The following is a 27492-nucleotide window of genomic DNA, read 5'->3' as shown; positions in this document are numbered from 1 at the left end:
CCTGTTATCACATCCTTAGGCTAACTGGTCTGTAATTCATTGTTTTCTCCCTCCCTCCTTTTTTAAAGAGTGGGGTACATTTGCCACCCCCCAATCTGCCAGGACTGTTCCAGGATACAGAATTTTGGAAGATAACAACCAAGGCATCCACTATTTCCATGGCCACTTCCTTCTGTACCCTGGGATGTAGATTATCAGGCCGCGGGGATTTATTGGCTTTCAGTTTCATTAATTTCCCCAGCACTATTGTTTCAGTAATACTAATTGCCTTCAATTCCTCCTTCTCACTAGACCTAGTATTTCTGGGAAGTTATTTGTGACTTCTTCCTTGAAGACAGTAGTAGTTTGATTGCTCTGCCATTTCCTTGTCTTCTATTATAAATTCTCCCATTTTGGACTGTAAGGGACCTACATTTGTCTTCATTAATCTTTTTCCTTTTTACATACATTTACATTAAACACCGGCCTTGCCAGTGGCACTCACAGAACAATTTAAGAAGATTACAATCACCATCGATTACTTACACACACATACAAAACAGAACCCTTCAGGAGTACTTAACACCTTCCGGCACTGCTCATGGTTAAAGAAAAGCTGTTACTTTATCCTGTTTAGTCTAATAGCTGCCAATATGAAATGGTGTTGCGACCTGAATATCTAACGCCAGTTAAAGCTCTGGGTGAGCTACATGTATATAAATAATTTCCTTATTATTTGCTGATTACTTCCTAAAGTCGTGTGTGTGGAATATTCATATCCACACAACACATCTTGGGTGCATGAATGGAAAACCCGCAGTCAACTACAGTTTTGTTATAATACTCGGAATAAAAAGCCACGGGCTAAACTAAAAGCAGTCCTTATTGAATGAGGCCTTCTGACTGTGTGAAAGCACCACGGCACCGGCAGTTGGAGATCACACAGCAGATCACTGCGGATACAAACAGCCCGGCTGCTCGGGCTCCCTGCCCAGCCTGCTGTCTGTTTCTGTTTTCAGCTGAACCTTTGACTTCAGACTGTCAGCGTTCTCATTCACTCACCAGCAAAGCCAACACCAGCACTATGTGACCCTTTAGCTCCATGTTCCTGAAGAAATTTAAGTAGCTCCAGGCCCGCGTGACCGACACTTTCCGACTGCTAATCAAACTGAAATTGCGAAAGTGAAATTAGACAGGAACCCCCCTCAAAAAAAAATCCCGCTCTGGAGCGGCATTTCCAAATATGTTTCGTTAATTAACGTAGGCGCTTTTTTTTTTCACTACCCCTGTATTTTTTTAAGAATGGCTCAATATCGCTATAGTTGATCAAAGACATTTAGGTTAGATTAAGGTTGACAGTTGTACAAGAGTCCAAGGGTTGTGGGTTCACGCCCCACCGAGACACATAATCATGCCATGGTTGGCATTCCAGCTCAGTGCTGAGGGGGGGATGCATCTTTTAACATTAAACCATCGCCCAGCCTTGCTTGATGCAAAAGATTCCAAGGCATTATTTTGAAGAAGAGCAGTTAAGATCCCCCAGTGTCCTGACTAATATTTATCCCTCAACCAATATCACTGAAACAGATAATTTGGTCCTCCTCCTCTTCAGGTACTAAGAGGTTGTTGGTAACTATGGACTTCCATCAGATTGATCCAGGATTATGCTTGGCAAAGTACTACAGAAATTTGCATACTGCTTTCTGCAGTATGGCTCTGCTGGGCTCTGTGGGACTGGATCAACCCAGACCCGCTGCAAGTATACCAGAGTATGCTTCTGTCCAGCAGCATGTCAGAATCCATGAGGAAAGACATCATCACCCTCATCTACAAGCGTAAGGGAGAAAGGGTGGAAATTAGAAATTGATTACCTATTTCACTGTTGAATCCAAGGTTATCGCCAGTCGGGTGAAGCCTGCACTGAACGATCCTTTGTCCCCTTCACTGTCAGGGCTGACGGCCTGAAGGTGCTGGGGATATGGTTCGGAGGGACCAGGGCATGCGTTAGAAACTGGAAGGAGCGAGTGTCTATGGTGAAAAGGAAACTGGGCATGTGGCAGCGACGCTCACTCTCCATTGTGGGTAAGAACCTGGTCATCAGGTATGAGGCACTCTCGCTGTTGCTGTACGTGGCGCAGGTCTGGCCCATTCCACACTCCTGCGTGGTGGCGATCACTCGAGCCATCTTCCGCTTTATCTAGAGGTCAAAAATGGATCGTGTCCGCAGGGACGCGATGTACAAGCCTCTAGATAAAGGGGGAAAAAACGTGCCCAACATCGCCCTCATACTGATGGCCACCTTTGTGTGCGGCTGCATCAAGCGGTGCGTAGACCCTCGGTACGCAAAACCAAGTGTCACTACATGCTGAGGTTCTACCTGTCCCCGGTGTTGCGAAGGATGGGTCTGGCCACGCTGCCGCGGAACGCTCCAAGTAGTTGGACCGTGCCGTACCACCTGTCCCTGGTGGAAAAATTTATGCAGAGAAACACCTTTGACCACAAGTCCATCAGGCAGTGGTCGGCACGTAACGTCTTAGAGGCCCTGAGGGAAAAGGAGAGGGTGGATCCTGTGGGATGGTTCCCCGAGCAGACTGTCAAAGTCATTTGGCAGAATGCCTCATCGCCAGAACTTTCCAACAAGCACCAAGACGTGGCTTGGCTGGTGGTGAGAAAGGCCCTCCCCGTCAGATCCTTCCTACACACCAGGAGTCTCACCCCCTCTGCACGTTGCCCTCGAGGTGGCTGTGGTGGGGAAGAGACCGTTGTTCACCTTCTTGTGGATTGTGCCTTTGCAAAGAAGGTCTGGAGAGAGATGCAGTGGTTGCTGTCGAGGTTCATCCCGAGCAGTTCTGTGACACAGGACTCTGTGCTCTACGGGCTGTTCCCAGGGACACACACCGAGACAAACATCAACTGCAGCTGGAGGATCATCAACTCGGTGAAAGACGCTCTTTGGTCTGCCCGAAACTTGTTGGTCTTCCAGCACAAAGATTTGTCCCCGACCGAGTGTTGCGGACTGGCACAATCCAAAGTCCAGGACTACGTGCTGAGGGACGCACTAAAGCTTGGGGCAGCTGCCGCAAAGGCGCAATGGGGAAGGGTCGCTGTCTAAGACCTTTCTGCCACAGTGCACCGAGGGACTGGGAACTGTTTAGAGCCCCTCGGGCTGTACAGCTCAAAATGAAAGGCTGTAAATGATTGGTAACATTGTTTGTACTGATGCACCTGGTGACACATTTTGTAAAAGTTTAACCGGATTGTACCCTTGTAATGGTGATTTTGAAATGGTTTGGAATGTGATTGAAGATATTTTATGAATAAAGTATATTTTTGCAAAAAAAAAGCCTGCACTGCTTGGGGCAGCCGCCGCAAAGGCGCAATGGGGAAGGGTCGCTATCTAAGACCTTTCTGCCACAGGGCACCAAGGGACTGGGAACTGTTTAAATCCCCTCGGGCCGTACAGCTCAAAATGAAAGGCTGTAAATGATTGTAATATTGTTTGTACTGATGCACCTGGTGATACATTTTGTAAAAGTTGAACCGGATTGTACCCTTGTAATAGTGTTTTTGAAATGGTTTGGGATGTGGTTGAAGATATTTTATGAATAAAGTATATTTTTTGCAAAAAAAAAAAGCCTGCACTGGAGCTGATGACCCACTCTGACCAGACCTGTGCTGTACCTGGCAGGAAGATTTCTGACAGCCTCATGCTACTCAGGGATATGATTGCTTATGTGCAGTGCAGGGGTGTGGACACCTGCCTCATCAGCCTGGACCAGGAGAAGGCCTTTGACAGAGTATCACACACCTACATGGTGGATCTGGTCTCCAAAATGGGGTTTGAGAGGGAATCCACAACTGGATCCAACTGCGATTGTATAGGAAGGTGCCGTGGGAAGCAGATGAGGTGTTGGGAGTGGACCAGGGTGTCCCGGAGGGAATGGTCCCTACAGAATGCCGACAGGGTGGGGTGAGGAGGGTAAGGCGTCATTGCCTTAACAAGAAAATTTTTCTCTTCCTTTCAGGTGCTTAGGAACGCAAGCTCCAACAACTTATTGATACAAATGCCCATCCAGGATCCTCCACCCCTTCCCGTCCCACTGACCTCATCCCTTCTACCAATCCCAGCCCTTGCCGTGTAATCACCATACCCTTTGACCTTCTCCTCCCTGATGCCAAATGTTCAGTACTCAGCAAAGGACTCAGTTTCATACTCTTACGCCCTCACCTCAATGAATTCCGGGCTCGGCATGTTGCTGAACTCTTCTTCCGCCGCCTTCATCTCCGTGCTCACTTCTTTGGGCAGAAGTCCTCCCCCCATTCAACAGATCCTTTCACCCGCCTCCAGTCCTTTCCCACCACCTAAACCCCTCCCACTGGCCTCTTACCTGCCCCTGATCTTTTCACTGAGAACTGTCGGTGTGATATTGGCCGTCTCAGTTTCGCTGCTCCTCTCACCCACTCTAACCTGTCTCCTTCTGAACTTGCCGCACTCCGTTCTCTCAGATCCAACCCTGACTTTGTTATCAAACCTGCTGACAAGGGTGGTGCTGCTGTTGTCTGGTGTACAGACCTTTACCTCGCAGAGGCTGCATGCCAACTCTCAGACACTTCCTTCTACCTCCCCCTGGACCATGACCCTATCACCGAACATCAAGCCATTGTTTCCAGGACAGTTACTGACCTCATCTCCCTATGGAGACCATCCCTCCACAGCTTCCAACCCAATGGTCTCCCAACCTCGGACAGCCCACTTCTACCTCCTTCCTAAAATCCACAAACAGGACTGTCCCAGTAGACCGATCGTGTCAGCTTGTTCCTGTCCCACAGAACTCATTTCCTCCTATCCTGACTCCATTCTCTCCCTCCTTGTCCAGTCTCTTCCCACATACATCTGTGATTCTTCTAATGCCATACATCATATCAACAATTTCCAGTTCCCTGGCCCTAACCACCTCCTCTTCACCATGGACGTCCAATCTCTCTACACCTCCATCCCCCACCAGGATGGTCTGAGGGCTCTCCGCTTCTTCCTTGAACAGAAGCCTGAACAATCCCCATCCGCCACCATTCTCGTCTATCTGGCAGAACTTTTTCTCTCACTGAACAATTTCTCCTTAAACTTGTCTCATTTCCTCCATATAAAAGGTGTGGCTATGGGCACCCGCATGGGTCCCAGTTATGCCTGTCTCTTTAAGGAATACGTGGAACATTCCATGTTCCAGTCCTACTCCGGCCCCCTCCCATAACGCTTTTGTTGGTACATCGATGACTGTTTCGGTGCCACTTCTTGCTCTCGTCTGAACCTGGAAAATTTTTATCAATTTTGCTTCCAATTTCCACCCCTCTATCACCTTCACATGGTCTACCTCTGACTCTTCCCTTCCCTTCCTTGACCTCTCTGTCTCAAATGCTGGTGATAGATGGTCCACCAATATTCTCAAGCCCACCGACTCCCACAGTTACTCGACTACAGCTCCTCACACCCTGCTTCCTGTAAGGACTCCATCCCATTCTCTCAGTTCCTTCGCCTCCGTCGCATCTGTTCCGATTATGCCACTTTCCGAAACAGCACTTCTGACATGTCTTCCTTTGTCTTTAACCGAGGCTTCCCCCTCACTGCAGTTGACAGGTCCTCAACCATGTCCGACCCATCCATCCCGTCTCTGCCCTCACACCTTCTCCTCCCTCCCAGAACCATGATAGGGCCCCCCTTGTCCTCACTTTTCACCCCACCTGCCTCCGCATTCAAAGGATCATCCTCCGCCATTTCCGCAAACTCCATCATGATGCCACCACGAGACATATCTTACCCTCACCCCCGCTGTCAGCATTCAATAGGGATCATTCCCTCAAGGACACCCTGGTCCAGGCCCCCATCGCCCCCAACATCCCCTTCCCATGACACCTTCCCATGCAATCACAGAAGGTGCAACACCTGCCCCTTTACCTCCTCCCTCCTCACTGTCCAGGGCCCAAACACTCCTTTCAGGTGACGCAGCACTTCACTTAAACTTCTTTCAATTTGGTCTACTGCATTTGCTGCTCCCAATGTGGCCTCCTCTACATTAGATAGACTGGGTGACCGCTTTGTGGAACACCTTCAGTCTGTCTGCATGCATGACCCAGACCTTCCGGTCACTTGCCATTTCAACACACCACCCTGCTCTCATGTCCACATGTCCGTCCTTGGCCTGCTGCAATGTTCCAGTGAAGCTCAACGCAAACTGGAGGAACAGCACCTCATCTTCTGACTAGGCACTTTACAGCCTTCCAAACTTAACATTGAGTTCAACAACTTCAGACCATGAACTCTCTCCTCTATCTTCACCCCTTTTTTAATCCCCCTTTCTTATAATATATTTTAAAATTTATTTTTATTGTTTATCCACTTATTTTCATTTTTATTCATCTACCCATTGCTTTATCCCTTTTTTGTCACATTTTTATCCCTTCTCCATTCCTTTTTCCCCAACCACCACCCCATCCCCCATCTGTTACTTGTTCCATGTTGTTCTTTCACAAAGTGCTTACTCTTGTTCTGCTATTAACACATTCTGTTTTCTTACCTTTATGCCACTATCAGCACCTCTTTTAGCCCTTACCACTACCAATAACACTCCCTTTGTCTTGTGTCCACGGCATCTTTGTCAATCACTCCTTAGCCCCCACCTATTGCTGACCTTCTATCCAGCTTCACCTACTCCACCCCACCTTAAACAATATAGACTTCATCACATTTCTACTTCTCTATAGCATGAAGAAGGGTCATACAGACTCAAAACGTTAACTCTGTTTCTCCCTCCACAGATGCTGTCAGACCTGCTGAGTTTTTTTTTAGCATTTCCCATTTTTATTTCAGGTTTCCAGCATCTGCTGTATTTTGCTCTTACCATCACTGATGATCCCAGGCAGTGGAGGCACTCAGGTCAAATCCTCCCTGTACATGGATGACGTCATCGTCTTCTGCTCAGATCCGCTGTTGATGCGCAGACTGATCAACATCTGCAAACAGTTCGAAATGGCCTCAGGTGCCAAGGTAAATTGTGGCAAGAGCGAGGCCATGTTCTTCAGGAGCATGGGCTGACCGATCCTTTATCCCCTTCACTGTCAGGTCAGACGGTGCTGGGGATTATGGTTCAGCGGGACAGGGGCATGTGTTAGAAAATGGAAGGAGCAAGTAGCCATGGTGAAAAAAAAATGGGCATGTGGGAGCAATGCTCCCTCTCCTGGTCATCAGGTGTGAGGCACTCAGTGTTGCTGTACATGGCGCAGGTCTGGCCCATTCCTCACTCCTGTGCTGTAGCAATCACCCAAGCTATCTTCTGCTTTATCTGGAGGTTGAAAATGGACCGTGTTCACAGGGACATGATGTACAAACCTCTAGATAAAGGGGGGGGAAAAAATGCCCAACATCGCCCTCATCCTGATGGCCACCTTTGTGTGCGGCTGCATCAAGCTGTGTATAGACCCTTGGTATGCAAACACCAAGTGTCACTACGTGCTGAGGTTCTACCTGTCCCCAGTGTTGCAAAGGATGGGTCTGGTCACACTGCCGCGGAGCACTCCAAGTAGTTGGACCACGCCATACCACCTGTCCCTCATGGGAAAATTTATGCAGAGAAACACCTTTGACCACAAGTCCATCAGGCAGCGGTCAACACGTAATGTCTTAGAGGCCCTGAGGGAAAAGGAGATGGTGGATCCTGTTGGATGGTTCCCTGAGCAGACTGTCAAAGTCATTTGGCAGAACGCCTCACTGCCAGCAACAACAAGCACCAAGATGTAGCTTGGCTGGCGGTGACAAAGGCCCTCCCTGTCAGATCCTTCCAACACGCCAGGAGTCTCACCCCCTCTGCATGTTGCCCTCAAGGTGGCTGTGGTGGGGAAGAGACCATTGTTTACCTCCTTGTGGAGTGTGCTTTTGCAAAGAAAGGCTGGAGAGAGATGCAGTGTTTTTTGTCGAGGTTCATCCCAAGCAATTCTGTGACACAGGACTCTGTGCTCTACGGGCTGTTCCCAGGGACACACACTGAGACAAACATCAACTGTAGCTGGAGGATCATCAACTCAGTGAAAGATGGTCTTTGGTCTGCCCGAAACTTGTTAGTCTTCCAGTGCAAAGAGTTGTCCCTGACCAAGGGTTGCAGATTGGCACATTCCAGGGTTCAGGACTACGTGCTGAGGGGCGCACTAAAGATTGGGGCAGCCGCCGCAAAGGCGCAATGGGGAAAGGTCGCTGTCTAAGACCTTTAAGCCATAGTGCACCGAGGGTCTGGGAATTGTATAGACCCCGCCAGGCTGTATGACTCACATTGAATGTATGCAGTGAATATTACATGTATCACAATTGTATTGAAGCACTTCAGAGTGCAACATGATCTACGTAGACAATTTAAATACCATTGCACTGTCTGACTGTCTGTTATGACCATTTTGAAATGTCTGTTATTTTCCTTGGTTGTATTGAAGCACATCAGGATGCAACATGATCTATGTGGAAAACTTGAATATGATTGCACGTTTTGTGATGGCCACTTTGAAATGTTTTGTAATGTTCTTTCAGATATTTTATGAATAAAGTATATTTTTTCAAAGAAAAAGTATAACTGACTCAGAAACTCTCACCATCAGGCATACTGGAAGGATTTACAGGCTGGTAATCAATCTGTTTGGCCACATTATGCACATAACTTCCATGGCCATCAAGTCCTGAAGTGGGACTTGAGCCCAGAGTTTCTGGCCCAGAGGTAGGGATATGACCACTGCACCACAAGAGTACCCTATAACCTGGTCACTGAGATCATTTCTAAATAGTCACTTGGTAGTACTGCTTGAGTATTGCTGAAAAAGGAGACATGTTGATAAAGCTTTGCATCTTGCACTCATCAGGACAGATCCGCAAGAATAACAAATCTAAAGGGAACAACAATTTATACTGCATGAGAAGACCGTGCTGATTGGCTGGCAAGTGGACTCTGATTGGTAGAGTCATTGCCATGGAAAATGCACCAGGGAACAGTTAACTGCCAAGCTTTTGTTTAAATTCAAACCAAGCAGGTCGATCCTAGTTGGTCAAGCATTGCTCTGGGGAATGAACCAGGGAGTGGCTGACCCCCAAGCTTTTGTTTAGTTGAAAAAGGCACAATGCATAGACATGTTATTTCTGTTTGCAAATAACAGGGCTCTGTGTGTGAATATATGTCACTTCCAGCACATGTAAGTAAGCCACACAGTGAGCCTGACTGATAATCTTAAATTCCTTATAAGTCTTAGCACAGTCAGGATTGTTTAGCAAGTGTTGTCCAGTCGCAGAATCATAATAACATTGGACACTATGCTCTGAGTTTTGTAAGCACGGGCTCGTTGGAGTATGGTTAGTACTTTGCCTGTTGCGAACAGTCAAAGAGCCAAGCTATTTGATACAATCCACTAGTTGTTGGGACATGTGACCTACGTGACTGGCATCACACCGGCACTGCAATTCATATACCACATTATTCATTTGTGTGATAGGCGAGGAGGAAAGAGGAGGACTGTCTTTATCACTAAAGGGTTTATGGCGATGAGATTGGGTGGATAAATTCGCTCAAGGGCCTGTTTATTTTTTCATATCTCTCATATGCTGGGTGCCTCCATCGTTACTGGTGTGATCATGTCAAATCACTGGCTTTCACTGCTGAACTGGGCTTTGGAATCAAAATAAGAACGATGTACTGTTTCTGAAATGAAGGATTTGGACGTAGAATTTTAGGCCAGTCAAACCAGGGCCCTGGAGGCTGGGGTGCAGACAGTGCTAATTACCGGGGCCCTCTAAGGGGCCTGGGCTCATTGGCCAAGTAGCCTCTTAGTTGGGATGCTCAGTGTCCAAAGCAGCCAATCCAGTGGGTAGAGCATCCCAATTGGCAGTATACTCGGCCAATGATTGCTGTTGCTCTGAACAGCAATCATTGACCAGGCAGGAATGGGCCAGTTTCCGCAGTCCCCCCTTTCTCACCCTGTATTGGATTTCATGTGAGGACTGTTCTGTTGCAGCATCACTTCAGACCGCAAGATAAGTAAAGCAAAGCGCCTACTGCCCCAGCTGCACCCCCAGAAAGCCCTTCCCAAGCTCCTCCCACTTGATAGTGCATGGCCCAGGACCCTGCCCCTCCCAACCTCCTCATGGTGTGATGTGTGGCTCTGGGCCTGGTCCTTCCCAGCCTCCTCTCGCTTGTTGGTATGTGGCCCTGGGTCTAGTCTATCCCGACCCCATTGCATGTATCCAGGACAGCATGCATGCTCCACACCCTCCACCCCCCATCCAAACTCCCCAATCCCCAACCACATCCACCGAATCCCTGGATAGTTCCTGGATCATGCAGTCTTCCTGTGAAATTTGTTTGAAGAGCAACTGGCCCAGGAGCCATAATGTCCAAGTCATGAAGCCACTGGTAAACATTAAACAGATTAACACAGGCAATTGGAGCTGAAGCATGTGCGGATGTCCGAGAGCACGCTCCGTGGCCTCGGATGGTGTGAATGAGTTTCAGGTAGCGTGTCCCCGGATTCAGTTTGGAGAATATGGGTGCACTACTTCACACAGATAGGCTGTACTGCAGCCATGCTGATTGGATAACCTCCAACTTTTCTCTCAGAAGACCAGGAGGGCAAGGTTTATGGACGTAGACATCTTTGGTGAGGTGGGTGGTAGTCTTCAGCATAATAATCAACCTTGGTCAACGATAGATATTAAAGACTGCATTAAATCAAAGGAAATGGCTTATAAGGATGTCAGGAAAAATGGTAAGCCTGAGGATAGGGAGCAATTTAGATCTCAGCAAAAGAGGACCAAAAAACTGAATAAGAAAGGAAAAACTGAATATGAATGCAAACTAGCGAGGAACATAAAGACAGACTGTAGAAGCTTCTTTAGACCATAAGACCATAAGACATAGGAGCAGAAATTAGGCCATTCACCCCATCAAGTCTGCTCCGCCATTCAATCATGGCTGATAAGTATTAGGTACTTGAAAAGAAAAGGATTAGCTGGGGCAAATGTGGGCCCATTACAGGTGGGCACAGGAGAATTTATAATGGAGAAGAGGGAGATGGTGCAGAAACTAAACAATTACTTTGTGTCTGCCTTCATGGAAGAAGATACAGAAAATCTCCCGGAAATATTCTGTGACAAGTGACTTGTTCAACTGAGGAGCTAAAATAAATTAGTATTAGTAAAGAGGTAGTACTTGAAAAGTTAACTGGATTGAAGGTTGATAAATCCCCTGGACCAGATGAGCTTCATCCCGGAGTGTTGAAAGAGATGATGAGATAGATAGTGGATGCATTGGTAGTTATCAAAATGCTCTAGATTCCTGCTAACTGGAAAGTAGCAAATGTGACCCCACTATTTAAGAAGGGAGGGTAAGGAAGAATGGAGAACTACAGGCCTGTTAGTTTGACGTTAGTAGTAGGGAAAATGTTAGAATCTATTATAAAGGATGTGATAACTGGGCAGTTAGAAAAGAATGGTAAAATTGGGCAGAGTCAACATGATTTTATAAAAGGGAAATCACGTTTGACAAAATTGCTGGAGTTTTTTGGGGATCTTACTTGTAGCATAGATAAAGAAAAACCAGGCCAGTTAAAAAAGGAAAGTTAAAGCTACTGAAAACTCTGAGGGCCACAGGAATTGAGGAGAATGTGAGAGAAAGTGAGAGAGTATGAGAGAGTATGAGAGAGTGTGTGCCCATGTGTGTGTGAGGGAGTGCATGTGTGAGAGTGTGGGTGTGTGAGTGTGCATGGGCTAGATTTTGCCCTCGTTGGGTAGGCGCGGCGGGCGGGCCTAGCAGCGGCCGTGAAATTGACCACCGCCTACGATTGGGCCACTGGCAGGCCAATTAAGGGCCAAGTGGGGGCGGGGGCCTGTTTGCCGCCGGGTCCAATGACAACCTAGCAGCTGGTATAAAGAAGGCCCCAGGCAGGCCCAAAGAGGCTGCCAGGTAAGGATGTCTAGCTGCCGTTCTGACGATGCACTCAAGTATGGCAGCAAACGCCAGGCGGGAGGGCAGGTCGCGTGGTCCCTCGCCCCCCCCCCCGCTCTTCGGATGAGTGCCTCACAGTCCTGCTGGAGGAGGTGGCTGCCAGGAGGGATACCCTTGTCCCATATAAGGGAGGAGACCACCGCACCTCATCAAGAGGACATGGGAGGAGGTGGCAGTCCGGGTGAGCAGTCATGATGTGGTGCAGCGCACATGGGTGCAGTGCCGGAAGCGCTTCGATGACCTGCTGCACTCAGGAAGGGTGAGTACCGTGCTGGGTCAGAGTGCAGAAGTGTTAAGGTGTGGCCATCCCCCCATGGGCCTAAGAGTCTGAGTGCCAACTGTCAATGACACCGGAGCTGGCCAAGGGGGTGAGCCCTGGATGCTTGGACTGAGGGCCTTGTGGCTCGAGGGCCATGACTCAGGTGTGCCCTGAGAGGTGTTCCTCAGCCATTGGCTAGGCTGCAATGGCACTGCAGGTAGAGAGTGGACTCAGCAATGCTCCTCTGTCCTTTCAGGAGAAGGTAAGCCTTAACCAAGCTGAGGGGACACATGCAGGTGGAGGCCCACCCAACCTGCTGCTGCTCTCCCAATTCAAGCAAGATGCCCTGGAGCTGGGAGGCGGCACGCCCCGCCTGGAGAGGCAGGGGTGCCAGACAAAGGTAAGAGCGCAGCGGACAGAGGTGAGACTGTCGGATTGTGCAAACATTCTAGTGTAGTCTCTTCATTGATGTGAGCCTCAAACTTGGAGTCCCCAGTGATCATTGAAAGACAATGGCACCATGATGCAGATTTCCATTATCTCACCAGGATGCCTGGCATGCACTGTGACAGTGTGATGACTTTAACTAATGACATGTCCTTCTTCTCCCTTTTAGGTTCGCCAGCAGATGCCCGATCTGCAGACCCTGAAGGGCCACCCCTGACGCCAGAGGGCCACCGGGCTTCACTTGCACCTGTGTCACACCCGCTCTCTGAAGCAGGCACCAGCACAGATACCAGCACCTCGGTGGGCCTTAGACTGGCGGCCAATATCTCGGTGCACATTGGTGAGGGCACTTCACACTCGCTTGAGATGCAGGTGGAGGCAGAGAGTGCCCAGGGCACTGGCAGTTGGAGGACTGCTGGGGACAAGGACAATGCTCAGTTGAAGACAGATGATGAGCCTCTGGAGTCGTCAGAGGCTGGGTGTCCAGCGAGGTGTGCAGGAGCATCTGGCGGAGATCCAAGAGGGTATGCGTGCCATGGTCTCCATGATGAAGGAGTCCATGCGGAGCATGACCACTGCGTTGACCGTCATGGCCGAGCACACTGCCTCCTCCATTGAGAGAGTGGTGACTCTCATGGAGAGGTAGCTCGAGGGACAGAATCAGATGTTCCTGGGGTTGCGCTCGGACCTGCAAACCCTCACACAGGCACTGACCTCAGGTTGTCAGTGTTATGTGGGAGATGGATGAGACACCCAGTATCCCAGATAGGTGCCCGTCAATCAATGGTGAGCAGGGAGGTCCACAGCAACCTCACATTGGCACACAAGCTGCCTGTCGTCTCTGCGGGCTCCTCTCATGGCGCTCCGGATGATGGCAGCAGCTCCTCCAGCCCTCCACCAGTCACCATGGCATCTGATAAGGCTGTGGCGACAGGGGAGATGCCAGCGATGGCCAGTTGGGGACATCACAGGCTTCACTGGCCAGATGGCGACCACCAAGGTCATCAAGGCCAACATGACAGCAGAGTCAGCAGGCTGTCTCCAATGCTGGTGCCAGTGAGGGGGGAGAACCTGGACCTAGCACCCGCAAACGTAAGATGAAGGGACCATGAGCACAAGAAGGACAGGCCAAGGGCAATTTTAAGTTCAGTTATGTTTAATTAATGTATACTGGTGTGAGACTTAAGACCAGATAAGTTGATGTAAATAGTTTGTAATTGTCAAAATGATATAAATTTTGTTTTTGTCGTCATGGCCTGAGTATGCTTCACCTTTTTATTTTATTGGTGCAGGGTATGCCAGTATGTAATGCTGGATGTAAGTGGCTCTGAACTTTATTGCACAGGCATTGAGTGTTCTTTGTGTTCAAATGAAAGGGTCATTTCAGACATCCAGGATAGAGGAGGCAGCCCTGGCATGTGGTGGAAGCTGATCTTTGGTAGCCTCGCTGAAGTAGCGCTGGATCAAGGCGTCCCTGGTGACCTGCCTCCCTGGAGGATACCGAGGTCTGCCTCCATGTCCTCAGCGTTCTCCTCACCGTGCTCCTTTTCTGACTCACTATTGCACTTATCCTCTGTGGCCTGTGCAGCTGTGTAAAGATCCTCTTCCTCCAGTGGGTCCCCCCTTTGCCAGTGCCAGATTGTGGAGAGCGCAGCATGCAACCACTATCAGTGACACCCGCTCTGGGGGTATTGCGGTGCTCCCCCAGAATGGCGCAGGCATCAGAAGCGCATCTTGAGAAGACCAATGGTCCTCTCTACCATCGCCCTTGTGGAAACATGGCTCGTATTGTAACGCTTCTCTGACTCTGTTCTCGGGAGGCGGAGAGGCGTCATGAGCCACCTCTTCAACGGATAGCCCTTGTCACCCACCAGCCATCCATCCAGTCAGGCTGGAGCACTGAAGAGCCTCGACACCTGGGAGTGTCTGAGGATGTAGGCATCATGGGAGCTGCCTGGGTACCTTGCACAGACTTGCAGAATCTGCATCCTGTGATCACACACTATCTGCACGTTCATGGAGTGAAATCCCTTCCTGTTGACAAAGGCACTCGGCTGACCCGCTGGCGCCTTGATGGCCCCATGTGTGCAGTTGATGGCAACCTGGACACAGGGGAACCCAGCAATCATTGCAAGGCCTCTGGCTCACTCAGCCTGACTGTCCTCATCTGTATGGTAAAGAATAAAGGTCAGTACCTGCCTGAACAAAGCATCTGTCACCAGCTTAACACAACTGTGCACAGCTGATTGGGAGACTCCACACAGATTCCCCACTGAGCCCTGAAAAGAGCCAGATGCATAGAAGTTGAGGGCTGCTGTGACCTTCAGAGCCACTGGCATGGGGTGTCCACCCACACAGTTGGAGCTGAACCCCGGCCTAATCATCTGACAAACGGAGGTCATGGTCTCCCTTGAGGCGGAGCCTCCTTCGGCATTGCACCTCAGACATATTGAGGTAGCTGCATTGCTGCCTGTAAACCCTGGCAGCCCCTTCCGCCTTGGACTACCTGCTGACCCTGCGCCCCTTGTGCCTGCGCCTCTCCTCCCACAGGTCCCTCCCCTGGAGGCTGCATTGGGACGCCTGGCCTCCTCTCCCTTCTGCTCCTCTTCCTCCTCAGAGGAGGTGACTCCAGTGGAGAACACAATCCCCATTACCTGGGTAACGGAAGACTGTCTGATACCTGGAAGGGGCCACATGGTCTGAATCCTCCGGGGGTCGGCAGACACCAATGAGTCCTGAAACGAGGCCTGGAAATGGTAAGAATGAAGCCCCGAACAGAGATGAAGCTGCCAAGTACCAATAAGTAACCAGCTGCAAACTATTTCCAAAACTGCTCAATATTCACACTGGCAATGCTGCTGACCCTTTTTATCCCGCCTGTGGGTGGTTGAGGTTTGTGGAAATGTCGGCTGGCCGCCTGCCTGTTTTTGCCCGTTTGACAAGCAGAAAATTGCACGGGCAATGAAAAATCTCAGACAATTGCATTGTTAATTGCCTTAAGTGGCCTGTTAATTAGTGGCAGGCGCCACTCTGCCCCCGTTCACGCCCACCAACCGATAGATCACAACAGTGCGCGATGATGTTGGGATGCTCGGCTGAAGTCATCGCACAATATCTTACTCCCGTTCGGAATGAAAAATCCAGCCCCATGTGTGTGTGACAGAGAGTATATGTGCATCAGAGAGAGAGAGTTTGCATGAGAGAGTATGGGCAGAATTTTTTTTTAAATATGGAACACTTCACAAATTTGCATGTCATCATTGCACAGGGGCCATGCTAATCTTTTCTATATCATTCCAATTTTGGTATATGTTCTGCTGAAGCAAGCTCAAAGACAGTACCTCTGACAGTATGATACTCCCTCAGTACTGCACTGGAGCATGAGCCTTGACTTTAATGCCCAAGTCCTGGAGGGAGGTTTGAACCCTGAACTCTGTGAGTCAGAGGCACAACTGCTACCCACTGAGCCACAGCAGACACACGTTACCTTGGCCGTGGGCGCACACCCGACCCACTCAAGCATATAAAATGATGCACATTGACGTCGGGTGAACGTCCAGCTGTCAACGCAGTGGCGTGATATTTCAGTCGGCAGTCACGCACCAGAGTCGGCAGCGCACCAGCCGACAATTAAAAGGCCTATTCAGGCCATTGACCAGGTCATTGAAACAAGTTTTTCGCTGCCCATCCAACCTTATGGTTGGCAGGTGGCAAAAAGGCCAAGCAGCCTTTATATTTTCTGGAAACTTCATCCACGGGCGGGATGAGGTTTCCAACATCAAATAAAAATCAAATCAATTTTTTTAAATTTAATTTATAACATGTCCCTACTCATATGTCAGAGTCACATGAGAGGACATGTTTTATTACATTTTTAAAATTTTTATTTCTAATTTTTAAAACTGTTCATCTCCCTGAGGCAGCTCTGTGTCTCTCGTGCATGCACGAAGTTCGCGCTCGCCCTCCTCCCCTGCCCGCTTAGGCAGCACTGAGCGCTGCCGCTCGCGTTTCACGCTGGGCAGGCTTTAATTGGCCCACCAGCGTGAAATTGCAGTCCGGCCCCGATCACGGGCAACGAGCAGCTTCCCAAACGCCCTCGCCCGCCCCCGGCCAAGCTGCCCGACAAGGGCAAAATTCTGCACTATATGTGTGTGAGAGAGAACCCTGCAACTGGGGGAGAGCTGGACACACACACACACACACACATAGACACAGAGGCTGCTCATTGTGAGGATGCACACACACTTCTCCTTCTCCTCACTCCTCCTTCTCCCTCCCTAAAAAAACCAATCCACACAGGCTAAAAGACAACCTATTACTCACCCCCACTTTCACATAAATTCCACTGCAGCCAGTTCTAAGTGTGCACCCGCAGAGCTGAATGCAAGGTCAGTGTTAATTTAACCCTTATCTTGGCCCCGGTCCCCCTTCCCCTTACCTAGTGACCAGGATTTGAGGCCTAGTCTGTCTCTCTCTAGCTCTGCTTCTTAAGCGAAAAGGCAAAAAGGTTTTACTTGTTAATTTTATTGCTTGGAGCTTCTTAATGATCATTTTTATCTATTGCTTTTTTTAAAATTACCAATTTACTGCTTTCACATCGATTTTTTTGCTCAGCAGGTTGTACATGTTTTCTTCATACCTTAACTGTTTTTTTGAAATTCATGTTTAATGTTGCGTCGAACCAGATCTCAGGCAGCTGCTGCTGGGTTTCTTGCTGAAGGGGAATGAGAAGTTCACAAGAGGACTGACTGCTTTTTGGAGGGCCAGCAAAAAGGGTTACTTTTGTTACAATCATAACGAGAAGTGTTGAAAATACTCAGCACATCTGCCAGCATCTGAGCAGAGAGAAACAGAGGTCAGTGACTCTGTCAGAACTAGTGGAGTGTGAAGCATTGACTCTTTGCTCTCTCCACAGGTGCTGCCTGGCTTGCTCAGTATTTCCAGCATTTTCTGTTTATGTTTCAGGTTTTCAATACTTTGCTCTCCTATTATATGTTTCATGCTGGACGTTTGCAAGTATGGCAAGTTTCAATTTAAAATGAGAAAATATTTATCACACAATGTAAAATATCAATTTTCTGTTAACAAAGTCCACTTGAGTGGATAGAAATAGTAAGTTATTGCAGGTGAATTGGTTGGTGCTAATTTACTGGAAGATTTTTTACCATTTTTAAACTTGGAATTGAAACCAGGGTCGTGTGCCAACAGGATACGACACTGATAGTTCAAGATATTCTCATTTGTACATAGGATTGTTGGTTGTGGACCTGCAGTGTTTGTGAGGGTCAAGTCTTTTGGATGTCGCTGTCCAGATATTGCACAGGGCCAGGTTCAAGGAAGTGGAGCTGGTTGCATGACATGAATGACTAAGTTGTGTGTAATTGTCTGACAATGGTTGTAAAGTAACACTGAAACCCGTGCTTTTGATGTGCTTTATAATTAGAGGCAGAGAGTACAAAAGCCAATAAGTTTTGCTAAGGCTCTATAAACCAGTTCAACCCCACTGTGACAACTGTTCCCAATTCTGGGCACCTGAGGGATGTGACAGGGAGGGTTAAGGGGTCCAGAAACAGCTGAAGCGCCAGGGCCTTTGATTTCTTTCCTTGGTCCAGAGTCCAACTGAGTGTGCACAAAACAGGCCTTTAGGGGGTACTGTGCTTGTTGCTCCTGGTTCACTTCCTGTTAAGCAAATGGCTAAAGGAACTATTTCAGCAGCAGTGAAAAATTGGGGGGAAAAAAAGAAAAACAGTTGTAAGCACAATAAATACAAGATACAAATAAATTTTTAATGAGACCATCCACTTCAAAACAGCAAATAAATACAGAGCGATGATACGGAACTTCCTTCGTTAAGATCAACCATTAGGACTGCCAAATACTGAGAAGGTGGAGGTTTGGGTAAAAAATATAAAGCTGCCATTAACCCTGTAAAGCTAAAGGGCTACGAAGACAACTAAATGAATTTTGCTTGTATTCGTACCAGAAGTGGAAATACACCTCAACTTCAGGGTGTAATTTATGGATAAGCATAGCCCAAAGAATCATCAAAACTAAGATAAAAGCAAAATACTGCGGATGCTGGAAATCTGAAACAAAAACAGAAAATGCTGGAAAAACTCAGCAGGTCTAACAGCATCTGTGGAGAGAAAGACAGAGTTAACGTTTCGAGTCCGTATGACTTTCTTCAGTGCGAAACAGAAGTAAAAATGTGATGAAATTTATACTGTTTCTGGGGGGTGGAGCAGGTGAAGTTGGATAGGAGGCCAGGAACAGGTGGAGGCAAAAGAGAGATTGACAAAGATGTCACTACCAAAAGGACAAAGGGGTGTTAATGGTAGCAGTATTGGCTAAAGGAGGTGCTGATGGTGGCATTAAGGTCAAAAAGCAGAATGTGATAATAGCAGGACAAGGGTAAGCACTCTGGAAAGAACAACATGAACAAGTGACAGAAGGCCCTTATGGGGGAGGGGTGAGAAAAAAGATCAAAAGTAGGATAAAAGGTGGGGGTAAACCAACGAGTAAAAATGAAAATAAAAATAAGTGGATAAAAAATAAAAAATAAAAATGAATATTGAAAAAAGGAGATCAAAAAGGGGTGAGGTTGGAGGAGAGAGTTCATGGTCTGAAGTTATTGATCTCAATGTTAAGTCCGGAAGGCTGTAAAGTGCCTAATCGGAAGATGAGGTGCTGTTCCTCCAGTTTGCGTTGGGCTTCACTGGAACATTGCAGCAGGCCAAGGACAGACACATGGGCATGAGAGCAGGATGGTGTGTTGAAATGGCTAGCGACAGGAAGGTCTAGGTCCACAAACCCAGTCTGTATTTGGTCTCTCCAATGTAGAAGAGACCGGATTGGGAGCAGCGAATGCAGTAGGCCAAATTGAAGGAAGTGCAAGTTAAGTGCTGCTTCACCTAAAAGGAGTGTTTGGGCCCTTGGACGGTGAGGAGGGAGGGAGTAAAGGAGCTGGTGTTGCACCTTCTGAAATTGCATGGGAAGATGCCGTGGGAGGGGGTTGAGGTGCAGGAGGTGATGGAGGAGTGGACCAGACTGTCCTGGAGGGAAGAGTCCCTACGGAATGCTGACAAGGGGGGTGAGAGGAAAATGTGTTTGGCGGTGGCATCATGCTGGAGTTGGCAGAAATAGCGGAGGATGATCCTTTGAATGTAGAGGCTGGTGGGGTGAAAAGTGAGGACATGGGGGACCCTATCATGGCTCTGGGAGGGAAAGGAAGGTGTGTGGGCAGAGGCGCGGGAGATGGGTTGGACACGGTTGAGGACCCTGTCAACCACAGTCAAGGGGAATCCTTGGTTAAGGAAGAAGGAGACATGTCAGAAGCACTGTTATGGAAAGTGGCATCATCAGAACAGATGTGACGGAGGTGAAGGAACTGAGAGAATGGGATGGAGCCCTTACAGTAAGCGGGGTGTGAGGAGCTGTAGTCGAGGTAGCTGTTGGAGTCGGTGGGCTTGTAATGAATATTGGTGGACAGTCTATCACCAGAAATTGAGACGGAGAGGTCAAGGAAGGGAAGGGAAGTGTCAAAGGTGGACCATGTGAAGGTGATGGAGGGATAGAAATTGGAAGCAAAATTGATAAATTTTACCAGGTCCAGACGAGAGCATGAAGTGGCACCAAAACAGTCATCGATGTACGAAAGAAGAGTTGTAGGAGGGGGCCTGAGTAGGACTGGAACAAGGAATGTTCCACATACTCCATAAAGAGACAGGCATAACTGGGGCCCATGCGGGTACCCATAGCCACACATTTTATTTGGAGGAAGTGAGACAAGTTTAAGGAGAAATTGTTCAGTGAGAGAACAAGTTCAGCCAGAAGGAGGAGAGTCGTGGTGGATGGGATTGTTCGGGCTTCTGTTCAAGGAAGAAGCGGAGAGCCCTCAGGCCATCCTGGTGAGGGAAGGAGGTGTAGAGGGATTGGATGTCCATGGTGAAGAGGAGGCGGTTAGGGCCAGGGAACTGGAAATTTTTAATATCAGGTAGGGCATCAGAGGAATCACGGATGTAGGTGGGAAGAGACTGGACAAGGGAGGAGAGAATGGAGTTAAGATAGGAAGAAATGAGTTACATGGGGCAGGAACAGGCTGATATGATCGTCTACCAGGACAGTCCAGTTTGTGGATTTTGGGGAGGATGTAGAAGCGGGCCATCTGAGGTTAGGAGACTATGAGTTTAGAAGCTGTGGAAGTAAGATCTCCAGGGGAGATGAGGTCAGTGACAGTCCTGGAAACAATGGCTGGACAAGGGAAGAGAGAACGGAGTTAAGATAGGAAGAAATGAGTTCCATGGGGCAGGAACAGGCTGACACAATCGGTCTACAGGGACAGCCCTGTTTGGGGATTTTAGGAAGGAGCTAGAAGCGGGCTGTCGGGGGTTGGGAGACCATGGGGTCGGAAGCTGTGGAGGGAAGGTCTCCATGGGGAGATGAGGTCAGTGACAGTCCTGGAAACAATGGCTTGATGTTCGGTGGTGGGGTCATGATCCTGGGGGAGGTAGAAGGAAGTGTCTGAGAGTTGGCGCTCAGCGTCTGCATGGTAGAGACCAGTACGCCAGACAACAACAGCACCACCTTTGTCAGCAGGTTTGATAACAAAGTCAGGGTTGGACCTGAGAGAAGAAAGTGCGGCAAGTTCAGAAGGATACAGGTTAGAGTGGGTGAGAGGAGCAGAGAAGTTGAGACAGCTGATGTCACACTGACAGTTCTCAATGAAAAGATCAAGAGCAGGTAAGAGGCCAGAGAGAGGGGTCCAGGTGGAGGGAAAATACTGGAGGCGGGTGAAAGGATCCGTTGAACGGGGGGAGGACTCCTGCCCAAAGAAATGAACATGGAGACGAAGGCAGTGGAAGAAGAGTTCAGCATCATGCCGAGCCCAAAATTCATTGAGGTGAGGGCGTAATGGTATGAAACTGAGTCCTTTACTGAGTACTGAACATTCAGCATTAGAGAGGGGAAGGTCAGAGGGTATGGTGAATACACAGCAAGGGCTGGGATTAGAAGACGGGATGGGGTCAGAGGGACTGGAAGGGGTGGAGGGTCCTGGATGAGCATTTGGTATCAATGGGTTGTTGGAGCTTGCATTCCTTATCACCTGAAAGGAAGAGACAAAGTTTCTTGTTAAGGCGTTGGATGAGACAAAGAATAAAATTAAACTGGGGACAAGGACAGCTTTGAGATAGGGTGAGTCGGTGCTGCTGGAGGGAGAGGTCGAGTGTGTTCATATGGCAGCGCATGACACTGAGTGTGGATCTCAGGATGTGATCATCTCAGGATGAGAACAGCAGTCCGAGGAACTTTGTATGTCCCAGAGATAACTGTAATCCTGGGTGGGTTCGAAATACGAGGGATGGAACTTCAGTTCGAATCCACCTGGGGTAAGTTAGAGATGGAGACAGTTGCTGAGGAAGGAAATATGGCTGTGAAAGCGAGTTTTAGTAAACTCCTTGTCAAACACTGGGAGAGGAATGGAAAGCAATGAAGGTGAAGAGGGCAAAAGAGACAAGCGGAAATCCTATCGGAGAAAAAAGCAGTACTTCATGATAGGCATTCCTGGAAGAGAAGTGGCAGTAAATTAAACACTAAGATAAAAGCAAATTACTGCAGATGCTGGAAATCTGAAACAAAAACAGAAAATGCTCGAAAAACTCAGAAGGTCTAAGAGCGCCTGTGGAGAGAAAGAGTTAATGTTTCGAATCCGTATGACTCTTCTTCAGAGCTAAAGAGAAGTAAAAATGTGATGAAATTTATACTGTTTAAGGGGGGGCGGAGCAGGTGAAACCGGATAGAAGGCCAGCGATAGACAGAAGCAAAGGAGAGATTGACAAAGATGTCACAAACAACACTAAAGGAGGTGCTGATGGTGGCATTAAGGTCAGTAAGCAGAATGTGGTAATAGCAGGACGAGGGTAAGCACTTTGGAAAGAACAACATGAACAAGTGGCAGATGGCCCTTGTGGGGGTGGGATAGGGTGGGGTGAGGGGATGGTGGTGGGAAAAAATATCAAAAATAGGATAAAAGGTGAGGAGAAAACAATGAATAAAAATGAAAATAAATAAAAATAAGTAAATAAAAAAATAAAAATAAAAAAATAAAAATGAATATTGAAGAAAGGGGATAAAAAAGGGGTGAGGATGGAGGAGAGAGTTCATGTTCTGAAGTTGTTGAACTTAATGTTAAGTCCAGAAGGCTGTAAAGTGCCCTGACAGAAGATGAGGTGCTGTTCCTCCAGTTTGCGGTGGGCTTCACTGGAACATTGCAGCAGGCCAAGGACGGACATGTGGGCATGACAGCAGAGTGGTGTGTTGAAATGGCAAGCGACAGGAAGTTCTGGGTCATGCATGCGGACAGACTGAAGGTGTTCCGCAAAGTGGTCACCCAGTCTGCGTTTGGTCTCCCCAGTGTAGAGGGGACTGTATTGGGAGTAGCAAATGCAGTGGACCAAATTGAAGGAGGTGCAAGTGAAGCAATTAATTAAATTAATCATTAAAATTATTAGAATCATTAAAACCACCTCTCCCCTTCCAACCGCCCACCGCACCATATTACAGGGACATTTCATTACCATGCATGAAATATATAAAGACAAACAGCATTCATTTTTGAGTGAAAGGCTAAGGAACTGATTGATACTAAAGCAATAATGAAACTCCCATCTACCACTGATAAAAAGCTTTGGTCTCATCCTACATAGTGGCTCAAAATATTGCCAAAGCAAAAAATTGAATCCAATTGCTAGGAGTTAATAATGCCACATGCTATTAAAATTGTAAGGGAAATATTTGGACAGCAGAAGGCCAAGGAACTGGATAAAAATACCAATGTCAAATGACACTGTCAGATGATGGATTGAGTTTTGGAGTGCATTGATTAGGTGTATGACAATGAATTTGCTGTATAACCTGATGGCTCCACAGACATTTCTCAAAGGTCCTGTCTGCTCACCCATGTTCAGCATGTGTGGAATGAGGAATTAAAAATACACTTCTTGTTTTGCAAAGGGCTCAAGACAACAACAAAAGTATGATATTTTCGAATTACACAATCCCACCATGTTCATGCATACAGAGGTGAGATGTCTATCTCTAGGCGGAATGCAAACCTGCATAATCTCAAAGAAGAAAAACATACTTGCTAAGAAACCTAAACTTTCTGAGGTGCTGAATGATGACTTGTGGCTGGCTATACTGGTTTACCTCACAGGCCTATTCAATGAAATGAATAAAGCTGAATAAAACTCCACCCAGGTGGAAGAACTCATTTTTTTTGCCTGGCATGAAAGAATTGAGACATTCAAAAGGCAACTGTTAATCTGGAAAGTTCTGCCTTGTGGGGAAGGGGGTGCAATGGGGTAGAAACTAGGGGTATGTTTGAAATTTTCTCTTACAAGAAGAAAACATTGATTTGGGCATAATCAAATCACAACTGGGAGCATATCTTTCTGGTCTTCTTCAGTCCTCCAACTAAAGTTAGGTCCAACCCACAAACTCCACCACAGACAGGGCAAGGGGTAAGGAGCCAAATTCACTCCAGCCCATGCTGTTGACATCAATTCTATCTGCACCATCCATCCATCCTGCCCACCAAGGAGTCGGAGTTGCTGTGGCATCATGCACTTTTACATGCATGCTGTGGTCCAGGGCCATGGACTTGAACCCAGAACTGCTGGCTCAGAAGCAGGGAACCCACAACTGCTCCACAAGACCTCCATCTTTCAGGTCCACACAACAAATTTAATACATATTTTCCAGCACTCACAATGGAGAAATCTGCTACAAACCTGTGGGTTACAAAATTCTTAAGCTGCCAATTTCTGTCCCATCGAAGCTATCAAAAGAGCTCATTGACATTTCATCAGACAGATCCCTCAGAATCAAATTTAGTGAAATGCCCCTGGAGGCATTTTGCTGTGAATGCTCTTATGGATACAGCACTGCTTCTTCTACAGCACTGAGAGTGTTGGGTCCCATTTAACGCAACCTATTTTTTGCAATCGCATCAATGAAAACTAAGTATTGAGCCAGGATAAACACTGGCCATGACAAGTGCATGTATTTGTCAAAGACATCTCGACATATTGATAGAATTGTTGCTCTGCAACTATAAAACTAATTTTTAGTCAAAAGGCGCTTGTGTTACAGGCATCCCAGGAACGTTATAATATGGGAAAGGCGGGTGGCCTCAAAAGCAAAAACGTTGAGAGCCCTTGAGCTAAGTCATCATTTCAGGAAGACTGTCTTACCTGAATGAAGGCATGAAGGAACCTCTACCATCATTAACAGTGCAGCAGAGTGTCAGTCTAGGTTTTGTACTCAAGTTCTGGTGTGGGATTTGTTGACATCTGGATTTTCGTGTCCTCCTGGACTTGGGAATGGGGTCGGGAATCGCCAGAACTTAGGTTTTTTTCTGAAATTATGAATTTTCCCAAGAGAAATAAGTCCACACAATTTCCCCAAGGTGGGAAGAAGGTCAGAAGAGGCTTGGGTCACAATGCTGCATGCACCTCCACTGATGTCAGCATCACCATGATAAAGCCCATGGGAAATCCCCTTTTCATTCCCCAATATTTTTGCTCGTGCGCATTTCTGAAGGTTTCTGAGAATCCATCTCCTTCAATTCAGTCATGAACACTTCTGCCAGGTTGGTAAAAGTTCAGGAAAGGTTGTCAACAACTCTTTGTAAGCTTTTTCTTCAACTTCTAAAAGTGAGTGCTTGCAAGAGCACTAATTCTCTGCCAGGGGGCAGGGAGGAGACCAAGGAGTCAGTTGAGGCCACAACCAGCACAGCCACATATCCACCAGCAACAGGTCACTGCTACCAGAAAACAATCAGCCAATCCTTCACAATTGTCTCTTTTGTTATGGGTTTGACACCAGGTCGCCTCCAAGTCATAGAGGCTCAGGTGCAGCAGTAGCGGCATGAGCAATGTCGTGAGCCCGCAAACAGGAGGAAGCTCAACTCTGAGTATCCACAGAATGAAGCATCAGAGATTCAGGTAGTACCCACCGCAAAGGGTGTACAGAAACAGGCTCATTTACCTAGGCATGACTGAGAGGCAATGCAGGAAGAGGCTGCATTTCTCCAGAGAGATCGTGCCCAAGCTGTGCATCCTTCTCCACAAAGACCCTCGGCCAAGGTCATTCCAGAAGCATGCACTGCCTCTGCCATGCACTGAAGCTCACCATGGCCCTTAACTTTTTTGTGACATGCTCCTTCCAAGGCTTCATGGCTGTCTTGCGTGGCATTTCCAGTCAGTTGTGCACAGCGTGTATCCTCATTGTGACCAATGCCCCTTTTCAACAGTGTCCCGGTTCATCTGTTATGACACTGACACAGCGTCTCAGACACAGAAGGTGACAGGGTTCATCTCTTGCTGGTTTTTCACAGGTTCAGGACATGGATAACTGCATGCACATTGCTATAAGGACTCCCATGCAGATTGCAGACTGCGACATAAAAAGGGCTACCACTCTGTAAATGTACAGGCACTCTGTGAACATTGCAAGAGGTTCCTTCATGTCTGCACATTGCCCTGGCTGCTTTCATGACTCATTTAGTCTTTGTGAATCAGGGCTGCCACGAATATTCACACAAACCCCTCAGCTACATGGATGGATACTCAGGGATAAGGGGTATCCTCTGAGGATGTGGCTGCTCACATCCCTGCAGAGGCCACAAACAGAGATACATCTTCACACAAGGGCTCTCACTGAACAGACTGGCCTATTCAAGATGCAGTTCAGATGGCTCGTTCACTCGGGGGTTCTCTACAATACACTCTTGCCTGGTTTTCCCCGTATCATCTATGCTACGCATGCTACTCACCATCACCCACACATTCCATGGCCGAAATCCACAAGTTGGATAGCACACAGATTTGGGCTCCCATTCCTTGTCCTCCAATGTTCAGGGGTTGTGCATCCTCTTCTCCTGCAAGGACAAAAGGGAAATGGTGATGTGGTAGCACATTGCGCCATGCTGATTGGAGATTCCTCCAAGAGTTCTACAGTTAATTTTCATCATTGCCATCCTTTATCATTGACATTGTTTGCTGCACCTTTGCGATGGGCACATGCTCCTGACCATCATGCGCTATTTGTCCGCCCGATGTCTGGCTTGCTGTATACAGCAATGCCAGGCTGCATACCTCGTAGGGACATCTCATTCACCTTGCCGGAGTGTAGAAGGTCACTGAAGCACTTTCCAGGTCCTCCGCTATCTTCACCCAAGCTCCTTTTGTGATAGTTGGAGAGAACCTGGGTCCTTTAGGGAACAGGATGTCCAGGTTGTGCTTCAAGAAGCAAGGCTTCCAGGGACTCCTCCCTACTTCCTCGGTCTGCCACCCTGAGATAAAGGGATACGAGAGACATGGGTCACGATGTGTGGTACTCATAGTGTTCCTTGTCATTACCCTTATTGGGGTTGTTGCTCTGCATGTGCTATATGAGGAAAAGGATTGCACAGCACAGGCTTGGTGGCCTCAGCATTGCATGTCAAGGGACAGGGTGGTAAGCCATGTCTCAGCATTGCATGGCAAGGGACAGGGTGGTAAGCCATGTCTTACGATATCAATGCAATTAAGGCCCAAGGTCTTCGAGGAGCTTTCCTGCTTTGCAGTACTTCTAGAATAGTTATGGGAATATTCAGTGTCCTGCCTCATCTGATGGGGCATGCAATCAGATGGGTGTGGTGGGTGTCAGAGGGTCTGATTCGTAAGTGAGGGGTGGAGCAGTTGAAATGTACTGCTGTAGCCAAACAGAGCATTGTGAGCTGCT

General features: G+C 47.9%; 1 protein-coding gene and 1 non-coding gene across 2 annotated transcripts in view; both read right to left on the bottom strand.

The window, feature by feature from the left end:
* The window catches only part of LOC144694766 (tumor necrosis factor receptor superfamily member 6-like), a gene marked incomplete at its 5' end in the record, with an annotated part of 58267 nt that extends 31647 nt beyond the window's left edge, over window positions 1–26620 (bottom strand). Inside the window, one exon of the mRNA XM_078565341.1 lies at window positions 26543–26620. Coding sequence (XP_078421467.1) covers window positions 26543–26620 — 78 coding nt within the window. The remainder of the gene's footprint in view (window positions 1–26542) is intronic.
* Window positions 15932–16036, bottom strand: LOC144695115 (U6 spliceosomal RNA). The gene has a single exon (XR_013579876.1). It is a non-coding gene; the product is annotated as a U6 spliceosomal RNA (small nuclear RNA).
* Window positions 26621–27492: the final 872 nt, after the last annotated feature.

The sequence above is a fragment of the Cetorhinus maximus genome, chromosome 20, assembly GCF_964194155.1.
Source record: "Cetorhinus maximus chromosome 20, sCetMax3.hap1.1, whole genome shotgun sequence".
Taxonomy (NCBI): domain Eukaryota; kingdom Metazoa; phylum Chordata; class Chondrichthyes; order Lamniformes; family Cetorhinidae; genus Cetorhinus; species Cetorhinus maximus.
Note: the sequence above shows the minus strand (reverse complement) of the source record. Positions and strands in the feature narration are given on the sequence as shown.